The sequence below is a fragment of the Melospiza georgiana genome, chromosome 3 (assembly GCF_028018845.1).
Source record: "Melospiza georgiana isolate bMelGeo1 chromosome 3, bMelGeo1.pri, whole genome shotgun sequence".
Taxonomy (NCBI): Eukaryota; Metazoa; Chordata; class Aves; order Passeriformes; family Passerellidae; genus Melospiza; species Melospiza georgiana.
In genome coordinates, this window is record NC_080432.1 from 72,150,112 (window position 1) to 72,171,386 (window position 21,275).

General features: G+C 36.9%; 1 protein-coding gene across 2 annotated transcripts in view; it reads left to right on the forward strand.

Annotated features, from left to right (window-relative positions):
- Window positions 1–1,493: 1,493 nt before the first annotated feature.
- MED23 (mediator complex subunit 23) overlaps window positions 1,494–21,275 on the forward strand; it is a 37,425-nt gene continuing 17,643 nt past the window's right edge. The window contains exons 1-14 of one of the 2 annotated variants that reach the window (XM_058019457.1): window positions 1,494–1,618; window positions 4,313–4,344; window positions 4,449–4,536; window positions 5,335–5,459; window positions 5,600–5,711; window positions 6,493–6,591; window positions 7,140–7,241; window positions 7,968–8,037; window positions 9,627–9,739; window positions 10,906–11,001; window positions 11,534–11,551; window positions 17,948–18,148; window positions 19,529–19,672; window positions 21,017–21,162. In XM_058019457.1, coding sequence (XP_057875440.1) covers window positions 1,559–1,618; window positions 4,313–4,344; window positions 4,449–4,536; window positions 5,335–5,459; window positions 5,600–5,711; window positions 6,493–6,591; window positions 7,140–7,241; window positions 7,968–8,037; window positions 9,627–9,739; window positions 10,906–11,001; window positions 11,534–11,551; window positions 17,948–18,148; window positions 19,529–19,672; window positions 21,017–21,162 — 1,406 coding nt within the window. In that variant the 5' untranslated portion in view covers window positions 1,494–1,558. The remainder of the gene's footprint in view (window positions 1,619–4,312; window positions 4,345–4,448; window positions 4,537–5,334; window positions 5,460–5,599; window positions 5,712–6,492; window positions 6,592–7,139; window positions 7,242–7,967; window positions 8,038–9,626; window positions 9,740–10,905; window positions 11,002–11,533; window positions 11,552–17,947; window positions 18,149–19,528; window positions 19,673–21,016; window positions 21,163–21,275) is intronic. The other variant, XM_058019458.1, reaches the window with a different exon arrangement.

Consider the following 21,275-nt stretch of genomic DNA (forward strand, 5'->3'; position numbering starts at 1 on the left):
CCCCAAAAGGACACCCGTTAACAAAGGATTAACTCTTAAGAACAATAACCTGTTGCATATTCATACACCTCATACATGACACATAAATTCCATTCAAATACAGGATTCTGTATGGTCATTGTCAGCTTCTTCCTCTGAATCCCAACGGCGCCGGCACCTTCGAGGCAGGAAGAAGTTTGTTTCTTCTGCGAAGAGGGCAATAAATTATTTTTTCTGAAAGATTTAGGTGTGGCTGCTATCTCGCTGCGAGTCCTTTCTTTAAAAAAGTATCTTACATAGCATAGTTTCTACTTTAACATTTTTTATAATCTAACACTATATTGTGAAAAATGCATGTATTTTATGATTGGCTTTTCGCAAATATTAAAATGAATATTATATGTGTTGTGTTAGAAAGTAATGCTGTATTAATTCTCTTAAGTAGTGTGTTAAATATAGTTTTAGGTTATAAAAATTGTTAAAATAGAAACTATGCTATGTAAGATGCTTTGTTTAAAAGAAAGAACTTGCAGCAAGATAGCAGCCACAGGACACCTAAATCTTTCAGAGAAAAGGAATTTATTGCCTTCTTATCAGAAGAAACTAACTTCTTCCCGTCTTGAAGGTGCTGTTATGATTCAGAGGAAGAAGTTGACAATGACCAGACAGAATCTTGTATTTGAATGGAATTTATGCATCATGTATGAGGTGTATGAATATGCAACAGGTTATTGTTTTTAAGGGTTAATCCTTTGGTAACGGGTGTCCTTTTTTGGGCTTGTGCTGCCCAGAAAAAGGTACATCTGTAACTCTTTGTTTCTATTGTCTCATATTGTCCTAATTCAAATTGTCCAAATTATTATTACTCTAATTGTATTACTATTTTTATAACCATTTTATTACTATTAAACTTTTAAAAATTTAAAAAACAAGTGATTGGCATTTTCCACATATATTTAACACGCTACTTAAGAGAATTAATACAGCATTACTTTCTAACACAAAACATATAATATTCATTTAATATTTGCGAAAAGCCAATCATAAAATATGCATTTTTCACAATCCACTGTGATTCCTCCCAAACCGACCCATTCTGCTGTTCTGTGATTCTGTATTCCTGGATGTCTTTAGATAAACGCATTTTCAGATTGTTCTGTGACTTATTACAGGAATTAATAACTCCACGGTAATTACACCAAACGGGACAACTAGAAATAGAGAGAGTGGTGGCTGGAGATCAGCCCTGCAGAGAGGGATCTCATCATAACCTAAGGGGTCCTTCCGGAAGAACCAGAACCAGCATTTCGCCAAAATATTCTAAGAAAAGATTATTCAAAAATGGATTATTCAAAAAACAAAGAAGCCTAGGCGAATATTTTTGTGAAAATAAAAACAAAACCAAGTGGAAGAAACCTCAAGTTTTAAGAGGCCGTTATCTTGCCCCGGAACGTCCGCGCCGAGCGGGCGCTTCCCGGGGAGCGGGATCCGGCGCGGAGCTTCCGGCGGGGCGGCCGAGGGAGGCGTGGGCGCCGCCGCCTGCGCCTGACAAAGGGCCCGGCGGGGCCCGGCCGGCCCTATGGCGATCCCCATGGTGCCCATGGAGACGCAGCTGCAGAGCATCTTCGAGGAGGTGGTGGTGAGTCCGATCCCGGAGCGCCGCCGGGGCCGCGTCCGGGTGCCTTCGGCCCGCAGTGCTCGCTCGGGGGTGGGGCCGTCCTGACGGAGATGAGACGGGCTTTTGGTTTTCATGGCGATGGAGCCCCGCCGCCGTTCCCGGCCGTGCTTGGCGCTGTTCCCGGCGGCAGGGGAGCCGGGAGGGAAGGGCCCTTCGGGGCTGCCGTCTGCCCCCGCTGGGCTTCTTAGGAAAGCTGGGACAGAGTAGGATTGGGCGTGAAACAGTTTGCTTGCCCAATGCCGAATTACAGAGCGCTGAGTTTGCTGTGAAATAAGCAGTTTAAGGAGTTTTGAAGGAGGCTAGGAGAAGATGGATGTCCCGAGCAGACAAACTAGCATAATGGCCTGATCAGGTTGTGGGAATACTCACGCACGATGCTGCCTGCAAAACGAAGCACTGTTAGCCCAAAGGTCTCCTCCATTTTCCCTACGACATTCCTTACAGCACTTTACCCAGCTTTGCTGCCTATCCATGGATGCATTCAACACCCCAGAACTGCTCACACTACGCCAGGTGTGGCTGTGCCAAGGCTGAGTGCAGCAGGATATTCCCCTCTTTTGTCTGGATGGTTGAACACAGGGTTTGATGCATCCCAGGATGGGATTTGCCCTCCTGGCTGCCCGGGCTCTCCCTGCTGGCTCACACTGAGCTGCTGCTGACCAGCACTCCCAGATCCATCTCTGCAGGGCTGGTCTGCAGCCCCTCCTCTCCCAGTTTGTACCTGTGCCCAGCATTACTCTGTCCCAGGTACAGAATCTGGCATTTGCTGAATTTCCTGCCACTGACTGCTCAGTGCTCCAGTCTATCGACGTCCTTTTGCAAGGCCTCTCATCCTTCAAGAGAGTCAACAGCACCTGGCAGTTTAGTAACATCAGGAGGTTTGCTAGTGGTGCATTTATCTCTTGCACCATTATATAAATACATTGAAGTCTAGAACTGAGCCCAGAGGAACACCACTGGTGACCCATCACCAGGCAGATGCAGCCCCAATGACTGCACCCATTTGAGCTCTGCCCTCCAGCCACTTCTTCACCCAGCACACTGTGAACCTGCTTATCCCACAGTTCAACAGCTTGTCCAGAAGGATGCTGTGAGGGGTAGTATTAAAAGCATTGTCCAGAAGAAGTACTTCCACTGCCTTCTCTTTGTCCTCTCTAGGTGGGTGACCTTATGATAGAAAGATAATAATTTACTTAAACAGGACTTTCCCTTTTTGAAGCCAAGTCAGTGGGTCATTAATCACACTTGTTAAATTATTAACAAGTGTTAATTAAGTTAAATTAAAGCTCATACAAATGAATGAGCTTCTTGGTAGATATGAGACATTCACAGTTGGAAACACTGGGCTGACAGGAGTTGATCCTTAATGGGAGCCTGACTGACATTTCAGACAAAATAAGCTGATTGAAATGTCTGAAGTGGAAAGAATCTGTAGGTCTCAGAGCAATTGAAAATTATTTCCATGTGATGAATTTCAACCTTTCTGTTTTAAGTTGGCATTATAAAATGCACGATGTACTTTTCTTTGTGTGGTGTTTAGTTGCTTGTAGCATATTAATTGTCTTCATGTGACTGATTTCTCATTTTGGCATTGCCAGATTGTTTTTGCATTTTTAACATTGTCATTTGCCTGTGTTGTCACACTACCTGTTTTTATGCACTGTTATTTGCCTAAAATTCATAAGGAACATCAACAAAATTTTTCCTGAGAAAATTTCTCTGTATTTTTGGAGCCATAACTGATAAAATAGCAACTTACTGCTTTACCTGCTGCTGGTCTGGGCTTGGTGGACAGCAGCAAAACTTACCTTGCTTTCTATGCAGATCAGATGAGTGTCAACTTCTGCTTTGCTTCTCGAGTAGCAGTGACAGACAATTCTGAGCCAAATGATGGAAAAGGAACACCAACAAGCTGTTTTTGTTACATGCTTTTATGTTGATTATGTGACAATGAAAATACATAATGATCAGTGATAGATCACACCTGAGTATAATATGAAATTCTTACAAAAGGTAGGAAAGGCTTTAGGATAATATTTTCCAGAACCTGTTTGCTGAAGTTTTAGAATAATGATGTAGAAGCCTTTGAGCAAAATGAAGTTGAAAAAGGTGGGGGGAGGGGATAAAGCAAGGTCTTACAGGAGATAAATTGAATATTCATGTTTAGTTTTTTTACCTAGTACAAGACCATTACATTTTTCAATAAAATTTAAAAAGAAACGGATCTAAATTTGGATGAGAAAGTAATTGTGTTTAGTTGATTTGTGTAACTGAATGTTACGGAACATAAAAGGGGCAAAAACTTAATGGAATTCAAAAATACTAATTTTTCAAATGATGAGAAGAGAGCTGTAATAATACAATCAAACAAGTGAGAAGTGAATTAATCTCTAGGTGTTTAGAAGACAAAACAAACAAACAAACAAAAACCCATAACAAAGAAACAAAGCCTTAATCTGGATCCACAACTTTTATATGTCTGTTTGAAAGCAAAGCAGTCTCATCTTTGGAGTAGTGTGATTTAGCAGAGGACACCTATCATTCTCTGGGACAGTCCCATAACAATGTGACTTTGTCTTTTGTTCTTTATCCTGGGGCCATGATAGTCATAGAAAACCTTCTAACAGTAGCTCACTTGGGGTTTTTCTCTTACAGAAAACAGAAGTAATTGAAGAAGCTTTTCCTGGGTAAGTGTACTACTGCTTTATTTGTGGAAGGTTTTACTTGTAAATGTGTTTTTCTACTTGTTTCACTGGGTACTGCTAATAACTAATGTTCTTGTTTGCATTAGGATGTTTATGGACACTCCTGAAGATGAGAGAACCAAACTGATCAGCTGCCTGGGAGCTTTTAGACAGTTCTGGAGCAGTCTTTCCCAGGTTAACATTTGATTTGTTGCTTATGTCTTTGTACTCTGTATAGTTTTTTTAATATAAAGATACCTTTTCTAGTAGACAAACACTGAAGCTGTAAGGTCTGTGTCCAGTCATTCAGAATCTGGTTTCAGACATGGCATAGCAAAGAATATAGGAAGACTTTGCAAGAAAAAAAAAGGTAATTTTGAGATTTGTAAGGTTAAATAGTTGTTCAGCACAGGTTGGTGTGCAGTGCAAATAAAAATTAGCAAATAGAAGTGTAATAGTAAAGAAGTAAAGAATAAAAGGTAGTTTGTTACAGAATTTTTGATAGTAGTGAATAAGTAGGTAAAAGAGGAATAAAATAAAAGAAGATGGTTAAGAAGTTAAAAGAATTACCTTTCAAAAGCTAGATACCTTCAGACATTGCTCCATAATTGGAGGCCTATTTCATCTTTATTTTCACTGAATTTGATTATAACTGTGAAAGGGAAAAATAATGTAGAACAAACAGTTCTATTTTACTTTAGTCTGTGCTAACTGTGAAACCAAAAGTTGACTGTAGAAATCAGTGGTTAAGCTAGGAAATGTTTCCTCTACTGGACAACTGACCTCAACTTCTGCTGGACAAGTGAGCTTCATCAGAATAAGATTGAAAGACTTGTAGGAAAAACTATAGGTTGGGCAATTGGATCACTTCTACTGATTTATAGTCCTGTTCTTGTGTTAGTTTCATTTTTTCATGGGAGGATACCATATGAATTTTCTAGTTTGTTTCACTACCAGTAAATACATTCTTTCTCCCCTCTGTTGTTTTTTCAGGAGTCCCATGAACAGTGTGTCCAGTGGATTGTAAGATTCATACATAGCCAACATAGTCCTAAAAGAATTTCTTTTCTTTATGACTGCCTAGCAATGGCAGTAGAAACTGGACTTTTGCCTCCCAGGTGAGCCATGTTGGAGTAATTTATTAGCTACATGGAAGGTGTTATATTGGAGGTATTTTTGCAATGACATTGTACTGTTACTGCTGGAAAACATACTCTTAGTGTCTGCCCTTCATTCTTGCATTGTCTTCTTCTGCTAGGATGGTGTGTGAATCTCTGATAAACTCCGATACACTGGAGTGGGAAAGGACTCAGCTGTGGGCATTAACATTCAAGTTGGTTCGGAAGATTATTGGAGGTGTAGACTACAAGGTATCTTCCACTCATTCCTTTCTCTTTGTAAAGACATGTTATTTGCTAGCTTTGTTTTTATGATTTTATCTAAGAGACATCCAATTTTTTTGAGGTCTGCTTTTCATACAAAAGAAAATTCAGTGAGTGCTTTTAATGCTTTTTGAACTTTACCCTAAGAGATAATTTTGTGTTTACAGTGTAACTCTTCAGACACTTTTCTGTTACAGTCCCTTTCCTCCATTTTCAGTTGCAAGCTAAAAAACACTTATGCAGTTGCAGAAGTGACAAACACTGGAAAATACAAACTATCAAGCATTAAGGCTAGAATTCTGTCATCTGCTTTACCTCTGTTGCTACACAGCAGAAAAGCTCCTGAAAGCTGAGTCCTTGGCATGGTACAGCTCCCACAGAAGGAGTAGGAGACCATGATTCTCTCTTGCAGAGAATCACCTCACTGCATTGTTGATGATGTTAGAGCAGAAAGCACAACATTGTGCTCTGGTCAGGCTGCGAAAGGCTTTGTAGGTTGGATGTCTCTGGATGCACATCAAAATACCAACAGTTCCTTTCTCTTCTGGAGCATCCTAAGACTGACACATTCCATAAGGAATTTAATGTAATTTAGTGTTAAATTTTAATGTATTCAGTATTAATAGTCTCAGTAGCAGTTTGTCTTCTGACACTTAGCAGCAAGAACTAATTTTTCTGTCAAAATATTGTCTGAGCATATTGATTGTGTAATCTTTCTCCCAGAAATAAAGAATATCTAGGAACATTAATTTCATGTGCTTTCTTTCAGGGTGTGCGTGATCTGCTGAAAGTCATCCTAGAGAAAATCCTAACAATTCCAAACACTGTGAGCTCAGCTGTTGTACAGCAACTTTTAGCAGCAAGAGAGGTAACTATATGGATTTTATACTGCTATAGAGGAAGATAGGTCTCATTCTCTTGTTACTAGTGAGTTTCTGATGGTTGAGATGGCTCTGGTTGTTGATATAGTTCAACAGGAAAGTCTTACTCTTTGTGTTCAAATTCTTTACTGCAATTGCAGTTTATGCAGTAAACAAAGTGCTTTTGTGGGATATTGTAAGTGATAAAATTCCTAATAAGAGAGTCAGGCCCAATACTTGACTTGCCTAAGGTAAGATGTATAGGATATAATAACAATTAATAGTTTTTCCTTAGTGAATAAAAATAGTAATTTTTTTCTGTACTTTATTGGGCGGACTTAGAGGCATGGTCTTAAGACCCAAACAGTCTAACTTATGCTTGTACAATTAAAACCAGGTTTGAGAATTATTGAAGTATTGCTATCAGAATACAACTTAAGAAAAAATATTTAATTCTTGTATCTGTTTTAGTGGGCTGTCTCAAACTGTTATATGGTTTACACATTCATTTACCCTATCCAAGGTCTTTTACACTGATGTATTTTTTAATTTATAGGTGGTAGCCTACATCTTGGAAAGAAATGCTTGTTTGCTGCCTGCCTACTTTGCAGTCACAGAAATCAGAAAACTATATCCTGAAGGAAAACTTCCCCACTGGGTAATGATTTGATATAAAATAATGTACCCTGGAATTTTGTTGCACACAGCACCTATATTTTAAAACAAAGTTCATGTGAAAATTTAAAATTTGCTCTACAGTAAGCTCTGTGTTTAGTCACATAAATGAAGATACAGGCTTGATGTGATTGCAGCAGCAGCTCCTTGTGTTCTTGCATGAAACTTATGACATAAATTTGACCTATGGTCTGATGTTCAAAACTTTTGAAGCACTGAGTTGGTGTTGTTGAATACATTTGGAAAAAATCCCAACTCCCCTGTATTATTGGGAAAATTGTTACTGTCTTTTGAGAGAAGATTTAAAGTAGATTGTACTAATTTGGGTCATTTTTCTATGTGGAATTGTTATTCAGCAGCAGAGATTTGTTATGAACAGAAATTATATATTTTTTAAAATAATCTGTTTCTAAGTGTTATGCATTCAAATAACATATTTTGCATAGGAGACACTTCTTATATAAACTCCTGCTTGAGTGCAAACAGGGAAGAGTGTTTCATGCGCCTCCTTTCTAATGCCACAGTTTTCATTTTGTAGTTTTGTGTTCCAGATAATTTTTCCAACTGTTTGAAATAGGAAGCTAGTTATTTTAGTCAATTTCTGCATATTTTATTAAAATCCATACCTGTATATATTTTTAAATCTTAAGTATTCCATATCAATGTCTGGAACTCAAACTCTAATTTTTTTTCTCCTCTTCTCACCCAGTTACTAGGTAATTTAGTATCAGATTTTGTGGATACCTTCAGACCTACAGCAAGAATAAATTCTATTTGTGGTAAGACAATGACTTAATGAATGACTTTAAAATAAATTAATTTATTTTGAGCTGTTTTTTTCTTAGAACTTCTTGGGACCTATATCAGCTAAGCAAAATAATTCAGATCTTATGTTTCATCTAGTACCTCTGCCCTTGTTAGTTTCTTCTCAGACTTAGTTCCTTTCAGTTTTTGTTTAGACAGGGAAAATTCACTGATGAGATCAAAATAATTCTTTCTACCTGCTGGTAGTGGAAGTGTGCTAATTGTTACCTGGTCATATGGTTTGTAACTATGGGTCACTAGTAGAGAAAGGAAATTGTAGGTTTTCTGTGCCCAAGTTAATACATATCCACTGGGATTTTAGTCTTGAAATGTTTTTACTTCAGTTTCCATTGGAGCTTTTGTAGCTGCTCAGACTCTTCTCTATTGTTGCTGGCTTCTGGGTGAACGTTTCCTAGTTCAGATGGGTACTCGTTCTACTTTTCTGTGAAAGAAATGCTCATCTTCATTTATTGTTAGAAATCTGGTGATCAAAATCTGGCTTTGTTTTAATATGATTCCTGCTACATTTTTCTTCAAAAGATAAAAATGTCTTCTGTTTGAGTAGTTTAATAAGAGCTGCATTAGTTCTGAGCAAGATTCATTGTGATGGAGCTTCTTTAGTGCAGAGATTAAAAATGTAAGTTCATCTGTAATGCTCCCAAAGCATTTTGTTTCAGAAGCATCAGAAGTATTGAAAGTGTGGCATAGCTTTTATTCATATGGCTGACAGGGATCACTTTTTTTTTTTTACTAGTGCTGTATGTGTAAATGACCTGTATAGATAAAATTGAAGGGAAGAAATAAATATTTATTTACTTCTTGTTTTATCTGATAAAAATATGGCCAGTTTGGATAATAGAAGTCATGGAATTTCAGCTGGAGAAGAGGTCAAAATTGAGGCACCTAAATTTAGATACAGGTTTGCTTGGGGCTCAGTTCAGATGCTTATGTTTAAGCAACCAAAGTAAAGGCTAGTTGTCTAATCTACACTGACTAACAAGTGTAAATTTATCATATCAAACACACTTCATGTGTTCTGGTCTCACTGGGCTTGGCTGACTGAAGTGACTGGATCTTCACTGACTTTAATTGGAATACACACACTTGTGTTTGACTGCTTTACTAAATGCAATCTTGCCCACAATTTTGTCAATGAAGGGAAATTGAAAGACTAGATTGTGCTTAGGTTTATAAGTCTGTTTTCTTTGTGTAAAGGGTCCGTCTGCCAAAATCAAATCCCTAGGTCAAGCAATGGCAGAGGAACAATATTCTGGTAATCTAAGATATTAGGTATTACTTATAGATTGATATTTGCAAAAACTTTTAATTTGGAGGTACCCAATGTGAATAAATGGGGACTTTACTGCGTAGATATTTTACTAGCTAAAAGTTGGTTAGAAAAATAAAATCAATTTGAAGCAATCCTTGTGGTAAAACCTTTAAACAGTAGAAATTTAAGGGGAGCATAAAAGTGGCCAAGGCCAGTTTTTGCATCAAAATGATTAGGCAGTGGGCCAGTTTCACTAAATTCTCCAGCTGAGAATTTATGTTTCATTGCATATAGGTCGCTGCAGTCTCCTTCCGGTGGTAAATAACTCTGGTGCCATGTGTAACTCATGGAAGCTGGATCCTACAACCCTCCGTTTTCCTTTGAAAGGTCTCTTACCATATGATAAGGTATGCCTTTTTAAACTTCTTAAACCTGTTATATTCAGTAAAACAGAATTTCTATGTCATTAAAGTGGGGAAAAATTTCAACTGTGAAATTTGTTCCAATTTAGGCTAACTTTGAAGGTGTAGATGTTTAATATTTCAGTGATATCAAGCTATATACAGAGGACTTGGAAAGTAGTGCTAGGTATAGCTGCTGTCCAGGTTGTTGAAGAACATGAGACATAATTTAATGTTCTTTGTGGGTGTGTGCATGTGAGAGACCAAGTGAGAGCAGAGAATTGATTGGAAAATTGGGTAGATGGAAGAGAATGGGAAAGTAATATCTTCTTTTCTGTGCTCTTCATTATTCCACAGGAAAGATAATTTACAATTCAAACTTAAAGTTTGCATATTTAAACTTTAAACTCCGAATGTGAAGTAGTGGTGTATTGAAAGAATTTAAAGGATCAGGACAAAACTCCATGTTGTCCTGCATCCCATTCCCCATACCCTAGATGTCCAAGAAAGGAAATCCACTATGTCTAGTGCCATGTATAGTGCTTGCAATCTACAGCCATTATAATTTTGTGTGTTTCCTGACACAGATGTGGTTTCTCTGTGTTTAGTAAACCTTCATCTCCCAAATGCTTGTTCAGACTCTTCTTGAGCCCCTGTAAGCTTTTAGTATCATCAACATTCCTTTTACAAGTAGTGTCACATTTCAGCTCCATGTTGCATGAGGAATCAGCTCCTTCTGTTTGTTTTGAACCCAGCTCCAGATAACATTTTTATTTAAAGTGATTCAGGCTGTGGGAAGATGCAATGAGCAGTTGTTTCATATCTGATTTCTTCACACCAGTCCTGATTTTTATGCATTTTGGTGCATTACCTCAGTTGTCTTACCTTGTTTCCTTTGAGTTCAAAGCTGTTCCAAGAAGTGTACCATCCTTCTCTTGGATGAAGAATGTTCTTCTACTTGGACTTCATAAAATCTGCCACTTCTTAAGAACTATGATTATCTCCTCATTTCTATTAGTTACCAGAGGGGAAAACAATTTCTCAGATAATACATACCTGCATAAATTAAATATTCATTCTTACATTGTTTATTCAGTTAAATGTAAGCTCAGTATTAAACATAATCTTGAGGCAATATATGTTTGTATGTGATTCCTTGTTTCTTTTTCAAGGATCTGTTTGAGCCACAGACTGCTTTGTTGAGATACGTGCTGGAGCAACCGTATTCAAGGGATATGGTCTGCAATATGCTAGGTCTGAATAAGCAGGTACTGTACTGTGCTGTAACACGTGATTTAATTCTGCATAGAATCTGCACTATTCTTTTTCTCTTTTCTTTGCTATAGCTAACTAAGCAAAACAGTTTAGGTACAAAGAGTGATTATTTTATTATGAGATCGTATTAGGTTAATTGGACACTGTTATTCCTATCATTTGTATATTGCTTTACGAATGTTAAATTGAAAAGTAGAGATTTAAAATATGATTTTTTTTTGCATTGCTTTTTTTTCCTATAAGGCCAGCCTCAAGTACACCTTTGACAGACAGTAGGAGACTGGTTGTTGTTCGTTGGTTTTTAAAGCATTGTTGTACTCTGTTGTATTGGAATGTTATAGTACTAGAATAGTTGGAAGCTGGGGTTTGTTTTGTTACTTTTTTTTGAAAGTTTAGAATGGGGGGGCTTAGTCTGACTTGGGGATCCTTGAGGCTGGCCTCATAGTCACTGTTTTGTCTTTTCTTTTTTTCTTCCTTTATTTTTGTTCTGTCCTGTCTTGTCCTGCCCATCCTCCAATGCTCTAGACCTTGAACATTGCTCAGGTATGTTCACAACCTTACTGTTGTATTGTGACTAACGATACGCTGGCCGCTTTGTAGCCACTGATTCCAGGTAGAGAATACATGTACAGTCAGGGCTTGAAATTGGCAGGACCATTAGTCAAGGGCAAATTTTCACTACAATTCTCTAGAGATACAAGGGATATAGCATAAAGCTGACAGTCAGTGGTCCTTTGATACTAACATTTTTTCTTGGAATGGACTGCTATCATTTCCCTTATCAGTCATAACTTCAACTTTGCTGGAATTTTCAGATGAGGAGAGATTTTTAGTTCAAAATTTCTTTCCTTAATCCGGTGGAAAAAAAACATCCACTGGACTTAATTGTAAAAATATAAGGCTGTAAATACATAATTTAAAAAAAGAAAGGTTTACTAGTGGAATTTTCTTATCATTAGGAAGCTTCTGTAAAGAACTTCCCATCAGGCAATTAGAATATTCTCCAATCTAGGCGAAAGAAGTGTAGTGCAGAATACTGCACAAAAAGTAGTTCCTTAAAATTTTGACTACTTGTTTAAATGAATAAACACCTGAGCAAGTCAACCAAGTGGACTTCTGCTTGAAATTTTTAATTATGGGTGTTATAGTTTATCCCTCATTACACTAATAATAGCCACACCTACTTTAAAAAAGCAGTGTTTTAAGATTTATAAAATAGCGTTGCTGTTTGCAATACTATAGTGAAGGTTGTGTCAGTGTTTCCATTTAAGAAACTTTTTTCAGGTTTGTAACTTGACTATAAAATTTACATGATCCTGAAACCTTGTGTACATTTCCCAATGTAATGGAATACACCAGTGCACTTTCTGAACTGGGACAATGTTTTTAAATGCACGGATTCTTACATCTTGGCTAACAGTACTCTGTGTTGTATATAACAATCTTTTGTACCTGAGACTTAAAGCAGCTGAAATGTTAAATCCTCAACCTGGAATTGAGCTGCTAGGTTTACTGTTTAAATGAATAGTATTTGTTTGTCTTTCTGTGTCTGCATTGAGTTGATAAAGAAAATTATTCTTCTATCCATCTTGTAGCTGGTAAATAATACAAGATACAGACAAAAATTATGTTGAACCCGTTTTATTCTCCTAACTACGGATGGTCTGTCCTTTCATGTAAAAAATATCATTTATGTTAAAAATGCTGGGTTTTAACTCCTACTTCACCGTCCCCTAAAAGTAATTGAAGAAATAAAATGTATTAAATTATACTTTTAAAATTTGTTTGCTAGTATAGGAATTCCTACACAAAGTTTCATCCTGGCGTGAACTTTTATGGCCAAGAAACAAACGTGAAGAATGTAGCTTATAAAGGAAATGCTGACAGAACATGAACTATAGCTGTGCTACTACAGTTACACCAGCATAAAGATGTTGAAAATTTGTGAGTTGAAAATACAGATATAGAGGTGGGTGGTACAGTGGTATAGAACAGGAAATATGTTCCATTTAAACGTTACTATACTTTGCATAAAACTGTGGAAAACATTGAAATTTTACTTGTTTTTAGGTACAAATTACCTTTGTGTTACATTTCAATTTGTTAATATAGCAACCTGACAAAAATAGTAGCATGCTTTTCAGAAATTGTGTAAGTATATCAATGCTTTCAGTAAAATGGCTGATAATGTTGTATTTTATCATTAAAGAAATTACTTGCAGAAATTGAACTGTCACTATAATAGAAGACACTTAGAAATGCAAATAGTGCCAAGTTTGTTTCAGATTAAGTACAGAAACACCTCAACGCAATGATCATTATTTATTTATGATCATTAATTATTTATGTGGAGTTGCTTGTATGCCCTGTCAACTATTTACACAGATCCAGTTGCAGGATTGGAGCCTTCATTTGAATCTTTTGGCATCACAATCTAGGTATGGTTCAGCCAGATTTGTCCTAGTTCTTGAAGATGAACAACGAAATTTTGTGGTTCAGTCTTAACTAAGGAGATCTGTGTTAGAAAACCATTCACTCAAGCCATCTCTGAGAGTTGTGTAAAAATACACAAATCCAGCTTTCCTGTTAACCTTGCAGGGAGAAAAATGAAGGTAAAATATTGTATGTTTAAAGATTCATGTGTTCCTTTCAGGATTCTAAATTTTCTTGTGGGATGAGGTTTTCCAATAACCTTATCAAGTATATGGTTTTAAGTCCAAATATAATAATATAGACTTCAAAATGTTTCTTTTGTTGGTGTCTGGGGACTCTGAGTTTTTGCTACCGTGTACTTCTGTGTGGGACAGTACATACTCTTGTCTATCTGTTTGAATTGGTCTATAGGAAGTAGAGATTTAAATTGTATTTTATCCTGTATATTATTATCATGGTTAGCAGTTGAGATCTTATCTTAAGGGTCTTTTTGCAGCCTAAATGACTCAACAATTCTATGTCAATTCATATTCTACTGCTAGCTGAGGTGTCAATTTCAATTCTTAGTTATTTTTTTAAATAATTTTTTGAACCATATAACAGTTTGGCTTTTTTGGAAAACGATTAACAGTTCAGAGTGTCATAGTGTGCTGATACCACATTAAGATTTGGTTTAGGGATCTTAGGGTTGTTTCTTAAAACAGAACTAAAGTAATGTCTTAAGGACATGAACTCTGTTTGGAGGTTTTGATTTATATCTTTACCTTCTCTGTATGTACAGACTTGTGTGAAGAATGTAGGGTCTTGTTGCAGTCCTCTAATCAATCAAAAACTGTTATTTTGGGGAATATTTGAGAGAGGAGGTAATTTTTGGATGTCTTGTTTCTGTAATGTAAAAATGTTTAATTAGCAGCTATTGAATTAATGATATGCTCTTTAAATAGTGTATTTGGCTGGTCTCCTTTTAAACCAGCAGTGGTGATCTGCAGCTTATCTATGCCTTACTCTGTGCAGGTGAATGTGTAGTTGTGTTCTCTGCTAGCTACAAACCAGGATAATTAGCATGGGGAAGCTGTTGTAAGCAGAGCTGTTAAGTGAAAGGAATGACATAATGCAATATTTGACTTTCACTTTTATTTTTAAAATTCTGGTTGATGCTGGATCTTACTGTCTGATTAAACTGGTGATAATGTGGCAAAGTATTTAGTTTAAGGGGTGTGATTATTTTCTATAGGTTTCTGATTGTAAGGGTGTGCGTTGAGAATGCTCAAGTTCCTTGTAGAAGTATAAAACTCCTTTTTTAAATAAGGGAAACTTGAGAATGGCTGCCAAACTTGGGAGAGATGATAGAATCAGGTATAATATAAACAATAAGCTTTAAGGTTTGGTGTCCTCATAGCGCACAGTTTTTGACAATGGAAGTGTGGAAGTAGTTCTGTCATGTTTTAACTACTTTAGGCATTTTGAATTGGACTTTTGGAGACACCATTTACTTTTGTAGGGATCTTGGCCTCTGTGATTTGGTCTTCTGAGTCCATTTCTTAAGTGTAGATATCTACTAAATGTTGTTTGTTTAAAATACTGAAAAGCTATCATGGCCATCAGCCAGCCTTATTAACTCCTTAAAATATTTTTCTCTATGGAAATACTTTTAATGCTAGCCATGCCCCTGCCCCACCCTTTGATACCCACCCTGTCTTGACATCCCTAAACAAGAAGGAATTAAAAATTCAAACTCAAATTAGAGCAACAAGCGACCATCCAACTGAAGCTCTGATCCCCTTAAAGAAATACCACCAGTCCATTAGAGGGCTGGCCTCGAGAAATTGTAGTGTCAAGTTGTCATGGAAGTGCATTTTCTCCCTCCTATTTCTTCATGGTTTAATAATGTTTTCAATAGAATTATGTTTTTTCAGGTCTTTAAATGTTATTCTCATAACAAAATGGAGAATGTGTTTGTACAACCAAATTGTGAAAATTAGAGTCATATTTACTTTAGGAGAAAAAGTACAGTGATCTTGAATGCTACATTTTTTCATACATAATCCAGAACAGCATTTGGAGGTTTTTTGTTGTTTGTTTTACTTAAACTGTGCCAAAACATGAATTCCTACTTATTTATGAGGGTAATCACCTCTCACCTATAATTTTATTCATCTCAGTTTATACTGAGCTTTTCTTTCACTTATGAGCAATTAATAAAACAAGGGCCCAATTCTGCAAATTCCTGTGCAACACAGTACTTTTTTTTCAAGAGTTCTGAAACTACAGATATAAAACCTTCGCAGAAATGTATATTCACTGAAAATACAGAAAAAAAAAACTGCCATGAGGATAGAATATGATGTAGTGCTATTTTTCTGATGGAAGATTGTTTTTAACACAATGAAAGTGTGGTTTTCAGAATTGAAGCTTGAATTCATTTTTTTAATATCCTGGCTCTTAAACTTTTCCCAGTCTTAGAATTATTCAGAATAGCAAAAATTCCTACTGGAAAATCTGGCTCTCTTTAACAGTAATATTTTTCCTGTTGTATTCTTTGAATAACTTTATTCCAAATTAATATAGCCTAACATGGTTAGGTTTTTGGACATTAACCCAGTGCTTAGCAAACTATTAAATTTCAAGCCCTGTACATAGTAGTTTTGCATGCTGGATTATAAACTAGTCTGTAGTGTTGTCTGTTGCACCCTGCTCTGCTTCATAATTAGTTGCTTTGGGAGGGGGAGAAAAAGGAGCCCCAAAAGCCCCAAGGTGTTCTGAAGGGATGGTGCCAGTACTGCTCTCTGTAACCTGTACCGCGGTTGGTCTGTGGTAATGGCATTGCGGACTGGGAGACAAGGTATCATCGGTGCTTTCTGTCTTAGCTAGAGGTTTGTGTTAAGCATGCTTCAAGAAAGCACAGCTGGAATTGTAGCTTTCTGCAGTTTTGAGCTGGCAAAGAGCATGCAACAGGGGATGCTGTTCGCTGTATTTTGTCAACTTTTCCAATTCTTGCATTCTATTTTTAATTGAAAAGAATCTCTTTTTTTTCATAGCTAAAGAGTACCATCAATGAAGGTAGAACAAGCATCTCCTTTCAGCATCTCTCTTTACTTTTATTATATCTTTATATTAGCCTTCTGTTAGGCTGCCTGGCTAGTAAGTCTCAGAATTCATCTAAGACATCCCTGAAATGTTTTATGAGTATTGGGGTGATCTTTTAAAACTTTTTTACATACACCTTTTTGCCTCTAGAAAGGGATGATGCATTTTCATGATTAGTGTTTGAGCAGCTCAGTTCCTTTTGTTTTGTATCATAAAGTAATAATTTTTTCTTTAAGGCTGCGTTATGTTACAGGCATCAGGCCAAATTAAAAATGAATAAATGTGACCATTCCTGAGTACAGATTGCATTGAAACAAACAGGTTAGATTATTTCCAAGGTGCTAACACTTTCTGAGATAAGTTAAATTCTCCATGGAATTTTTTCCTTATTTATAGTATGTTAAATGAGTGTAACAGTACAAATGCAGGATAATACAAATAGTTGTTGCACTGAAGATCTTGTAACATGTGACATTATACTTGGTAGTGTTGAACTGCAGATTTATAATCGGAGTTCCAAATTACTGCTAGTGGACCTACTTTATATACATCTGTACTAAGAGTATATATCTGAATATATAATGCATTCCTTATTTGATCATTATTAAAAATCACCAGAGATGGTGTGTACTTAAAATTATTCCTGGGTTTGCATAACTCGGTGTGAAAACTGTGGCATTCTAACATCCAATGGGTTCCTCCCTCTGATGTGTAATTTCTGTTCTATTTACAGTATGTAGAACACAGCAGTGATTAATTCTCAAGCTTTTTTGATGTGTAACCTGTGGTGCTATGTCAATAGGACAGCATCTAGTTATAGGGGTATTAACCAGGTGTTAATTCTGCTGCTAGTTGCAGGCAGTAGGTGAACCCAATATGAGATGAAAAAGAGAATAGTAATCAAATACCTTCATCATGTATTGGGATGCTTTCTCTGAATTTTATGGTATAATTGATACATTTTCTTTATGGTGATCCCTACTTTTGAAATGGACTTAATGGAGAAAAGAAGGAATGAAAAAAAAAAAAAAACAGCAAAAAACCCCAAACCAAATAAAAGAACCCCTACATGTGTGTTTAAAGAATGGACTTTGTTTTCTGTAAGTGTGTGATCAGAGAAATAATTTGGCCTGAATATTCTATGAAACAGCAAAAAAACCCAGATGTTATCTGTGTGTTAATGAGCTGTGTTTTGGAACTGAGTAGGGAAATTGTGGAATTTATGATAAAATGTAAAAAATCATTGTGACCTGTAACATAGTGCAGCTTTAATATACTGGCTTATCCTTAACTTAAGTTCAGACTTCATCTCATGCTTCCCAGCCTTCTGTCAAAGTACTGTACTGTAACTGCAACTGTGCAAGTTCTAGAGTTAATGGCAAGGCTTTTGGAATACTGTATCTGATCTCTGCCTTACAGCACAAGCAACGTTGCCCTGTGCTGGAGGACCAGCTGGTGGATCTTGTGGTGTATGCCATGGAACGGTCTGAAACTGAAGAGAAGTTTGATGATGGTGGAACCAGTCAGCTTCTGTGGCAGCATCTCTCCAGCCAGCTCATTTTCTTTGTGCTCTTTCAGTTTGCAAGTTTTCCTCATATGGTCCTGTCACTCCATCAAAAGGTAAATTGTTTGTATCGCTCCCACATGGTAAGAGGGATTGAAAAACAAAACCAGTATTTTGTTTAGAAGTGTCACTTATCCCTGCAAGAAGTACCTTATGTGTAAGAATTAATTAAGTTTTTAGTCACTATTCTCTCTAGAAGTCAAATTCTCAAGTTATGGTGCTGTGAGCTAGGTGTGTTTTTAGTGTATTCACTTACAGGATGTTGCATTTTATTTGGATTCAAAGTGTGCTAATAACTGGAATAAAGAGATAAACTGGCATAATTCAGAAGATCTAAGTACTGTGCTGTTGCATGCATCCAGTTTACAAATAAGTTTTGAACAAAGTGAATGCCCTGTTCTGTTTGTGGACTAAAAAAATATGCTGTGTAGGAACTTGCTGTTTATCTAATCAATCTACTCAAGCAATCAAAGGTAATTAGTCCAATTATGGTGATACTGGCAATCACAGTCCCAAGTTGTTATTACTTCTTAGTAATAATTCTGTTTGAACTGATACTAGTATTTGCCCTTTTCTCTGGTGCTCAAGGTTATGGTTCTAAGGGTGGTGATGCCAGGCCTCCAGAGCTCTTTGCTGAGAGAGCTGTATACTGTTGATGGTAGGGTGGGGATGTTTTCTCCTTGCTGTAGGAACAGCTTGTGGCTATTTAGATGCAGTTTCCAACGTGCACAACACATTGCTCCGTCTTCATTTGTCTACAGTTCCATGTTATGTAAAAATTTACTATGCATGTTGCGTTCCACTTCTGATGGATTGTAGTTCTCTGCTTTGTTTTCCCTTGAATTAGTTTTACCAGGGCTGTATTCCTGTAATTACTGTTAATAAAACATTGAAACAATAGGCATTGTACAACACAATTGTACAAATGTATATAAAACTACAGGAAGCAAGATAAGAGTAGCATATTAGTTATTAGAGAGTTTCTGTTACAGATAAAGAAGTTAATTAACAAAAACAAAAAACAGGTGAGTCCAGATGAAGCAAACCGAAGTTGTTCTGGCTCAGGGACTTCCTTTGTAGGAGTTTATAAAACCTGTGGCCTGATGCTAGCAATGGCAATACTGTACTTCACTACAGGGCTACAAGGTGACATTTTAAGACCAATATTTAAATGTTGCTAGTTTTTCAAAACAGTGATCCTCAGGAGTTAAATGCATTTTAAGTCTTAGCATTAATTGTTGCGGTCCTCACAGAGTCCGTTCATGTATTACAACTAATGTACCTATTTCTCTTCTTTCTGAAAATGATGTATGTTTCTGCCTAAGGTCAGCTATAAAATTCTCTGCTGAAACTGTTTTAGTCTGCACTTCTGGTTTCATGAGAATCTTTGCAGTGATTTTTCTTCTGCATGCAGTATTACTGAGTGTTCTTGACAGTTGGCAGGCCGTGGTCTCATTAAGGGGAGAGACCACCTCATGTGGGTGCTACTCCAATTCATCTCTGGCAGCATCCAGAAGAATGCACTGGCTGACTTCCTCCCAGTTATGAAGCTGTTTGACCTCCTGTATCCTGAGAAAGAAGTAAGTCTCTGATATTAAAAGTGTTTTTTTTTTAATTCAACTTGGGGCCTTCATATGTCAATACTACTATCCTTGAGTCACTGTTAGAACAGCATGCTACGTAGCTGGGAGGAGATGTTTCATACATTTTTTGGAGGATCCATGTAACCACATTTGTTTTTAGGGGCAAGAAAGACTTCTGTTGACTCCTCTCTTCCTTGGCTTTGGTTTGACTAAGGTTTTGAGTAGTTTATTAAAGCACTGAGGAGACTGTAAAGGAATAATATGTAATTCTGTTGTTACATCTGGGCTGAAACAGAATAGTACTTTTAATTCATTTTGCAGGAGCAAATTGAATCATATCCATGCTTTGTACATTCCTCTAGAATTAAAGTTCCTGAGGAAGGGACACTTAGACAAAGTTCTTAAAACTTTAATTGTCAGCATTGTCAGTGTGAAGTCCTGATTGCTTACTCTAATCGTAGTGCTTTTTACTTTGGGTGAATGGATAGAAAACTACAGGTGTGTGATGTATCAAGCTCATATGTAACAATTTTTCCCCCACTACATTAGTTTTGACCCACAGAAATTCTTCAGTACAATTTGTGTCAGAAGATTTCAATTGCTTTTGTCAGCATCAGATATGGGAAGAGGAATAGGACTGCTTACTTCAGCTGTAGTGATGGCTCTAACTTACACTTACTCAAAGTCTTTGTTTGACTAGTGCTTTTTAAGTGCTTGTGAAACTGAATCCTAGGAGGCATTTTTTAAGATTCAGTTTCACAAGCACTTAAAATGCTATCTCTGGATGTTGCTCTTAAAAGAATCTGCCTTGCTATCCTATTGATGATGTATTGGTGCTGTCTCACTTGCACTGTCACTGGTCTTTGTGCAGCAGTAACTGTATCAAAAAGAAAGAAATGTGGATGTTGGCAAAAGGTGAGAGCAGGAGTTCATTTTCCAAGGGCAGTATTGTAGCTAAGTCTGGATCCAAAACTTTTTAATTTTGGGTTGTATCTGTATCCTTTCATGAGAAGTGTATTAATGTTTAAGGTTTAGTTGTGATGCTGAACAATTCAGATTTTTCAGGAAATACTGTTGAACCACTGAATACTTACTATGGAAGCAGATACAATAACTGGTTTCTGGATAATGTGTAAGTGTGAGGCTGAGAGGAAAAGCATATGCTTTGTAACTATGTATATCTGGAAACTGTATACTCTTAAGCATGAATTTCCTTTTGCCAAGGTCTTAGACAATTTCTTAAAATGACTGAAAACCCGATCTTGTGAATACTGGCTATCTAAGTTGGTTTTCTGCACATTAGTCCATGTGGTATGTCACACTGATGTGTTCTTTCTTTAGTATATTCCTGTACCTGACATTAACAAACCCCAGTCAACTCACGCTTTTGCAATGACCTGCATTTGGATTCATCTGAACCGGAAGGCCCACAGTGACAACTCCAAGTTGCAGATTCCCATTCCTCATTCTCTTAAGCTTCACCATGAGTGAGTGTGGAGGTTTTGTTATGTTTTGATTTATATTTAGGCATAATGAAATTGGCAGTTCCAAGTCCGTATTCAGAATGTATTGTGTGATGGGATGCTGTATAAAGGTTATC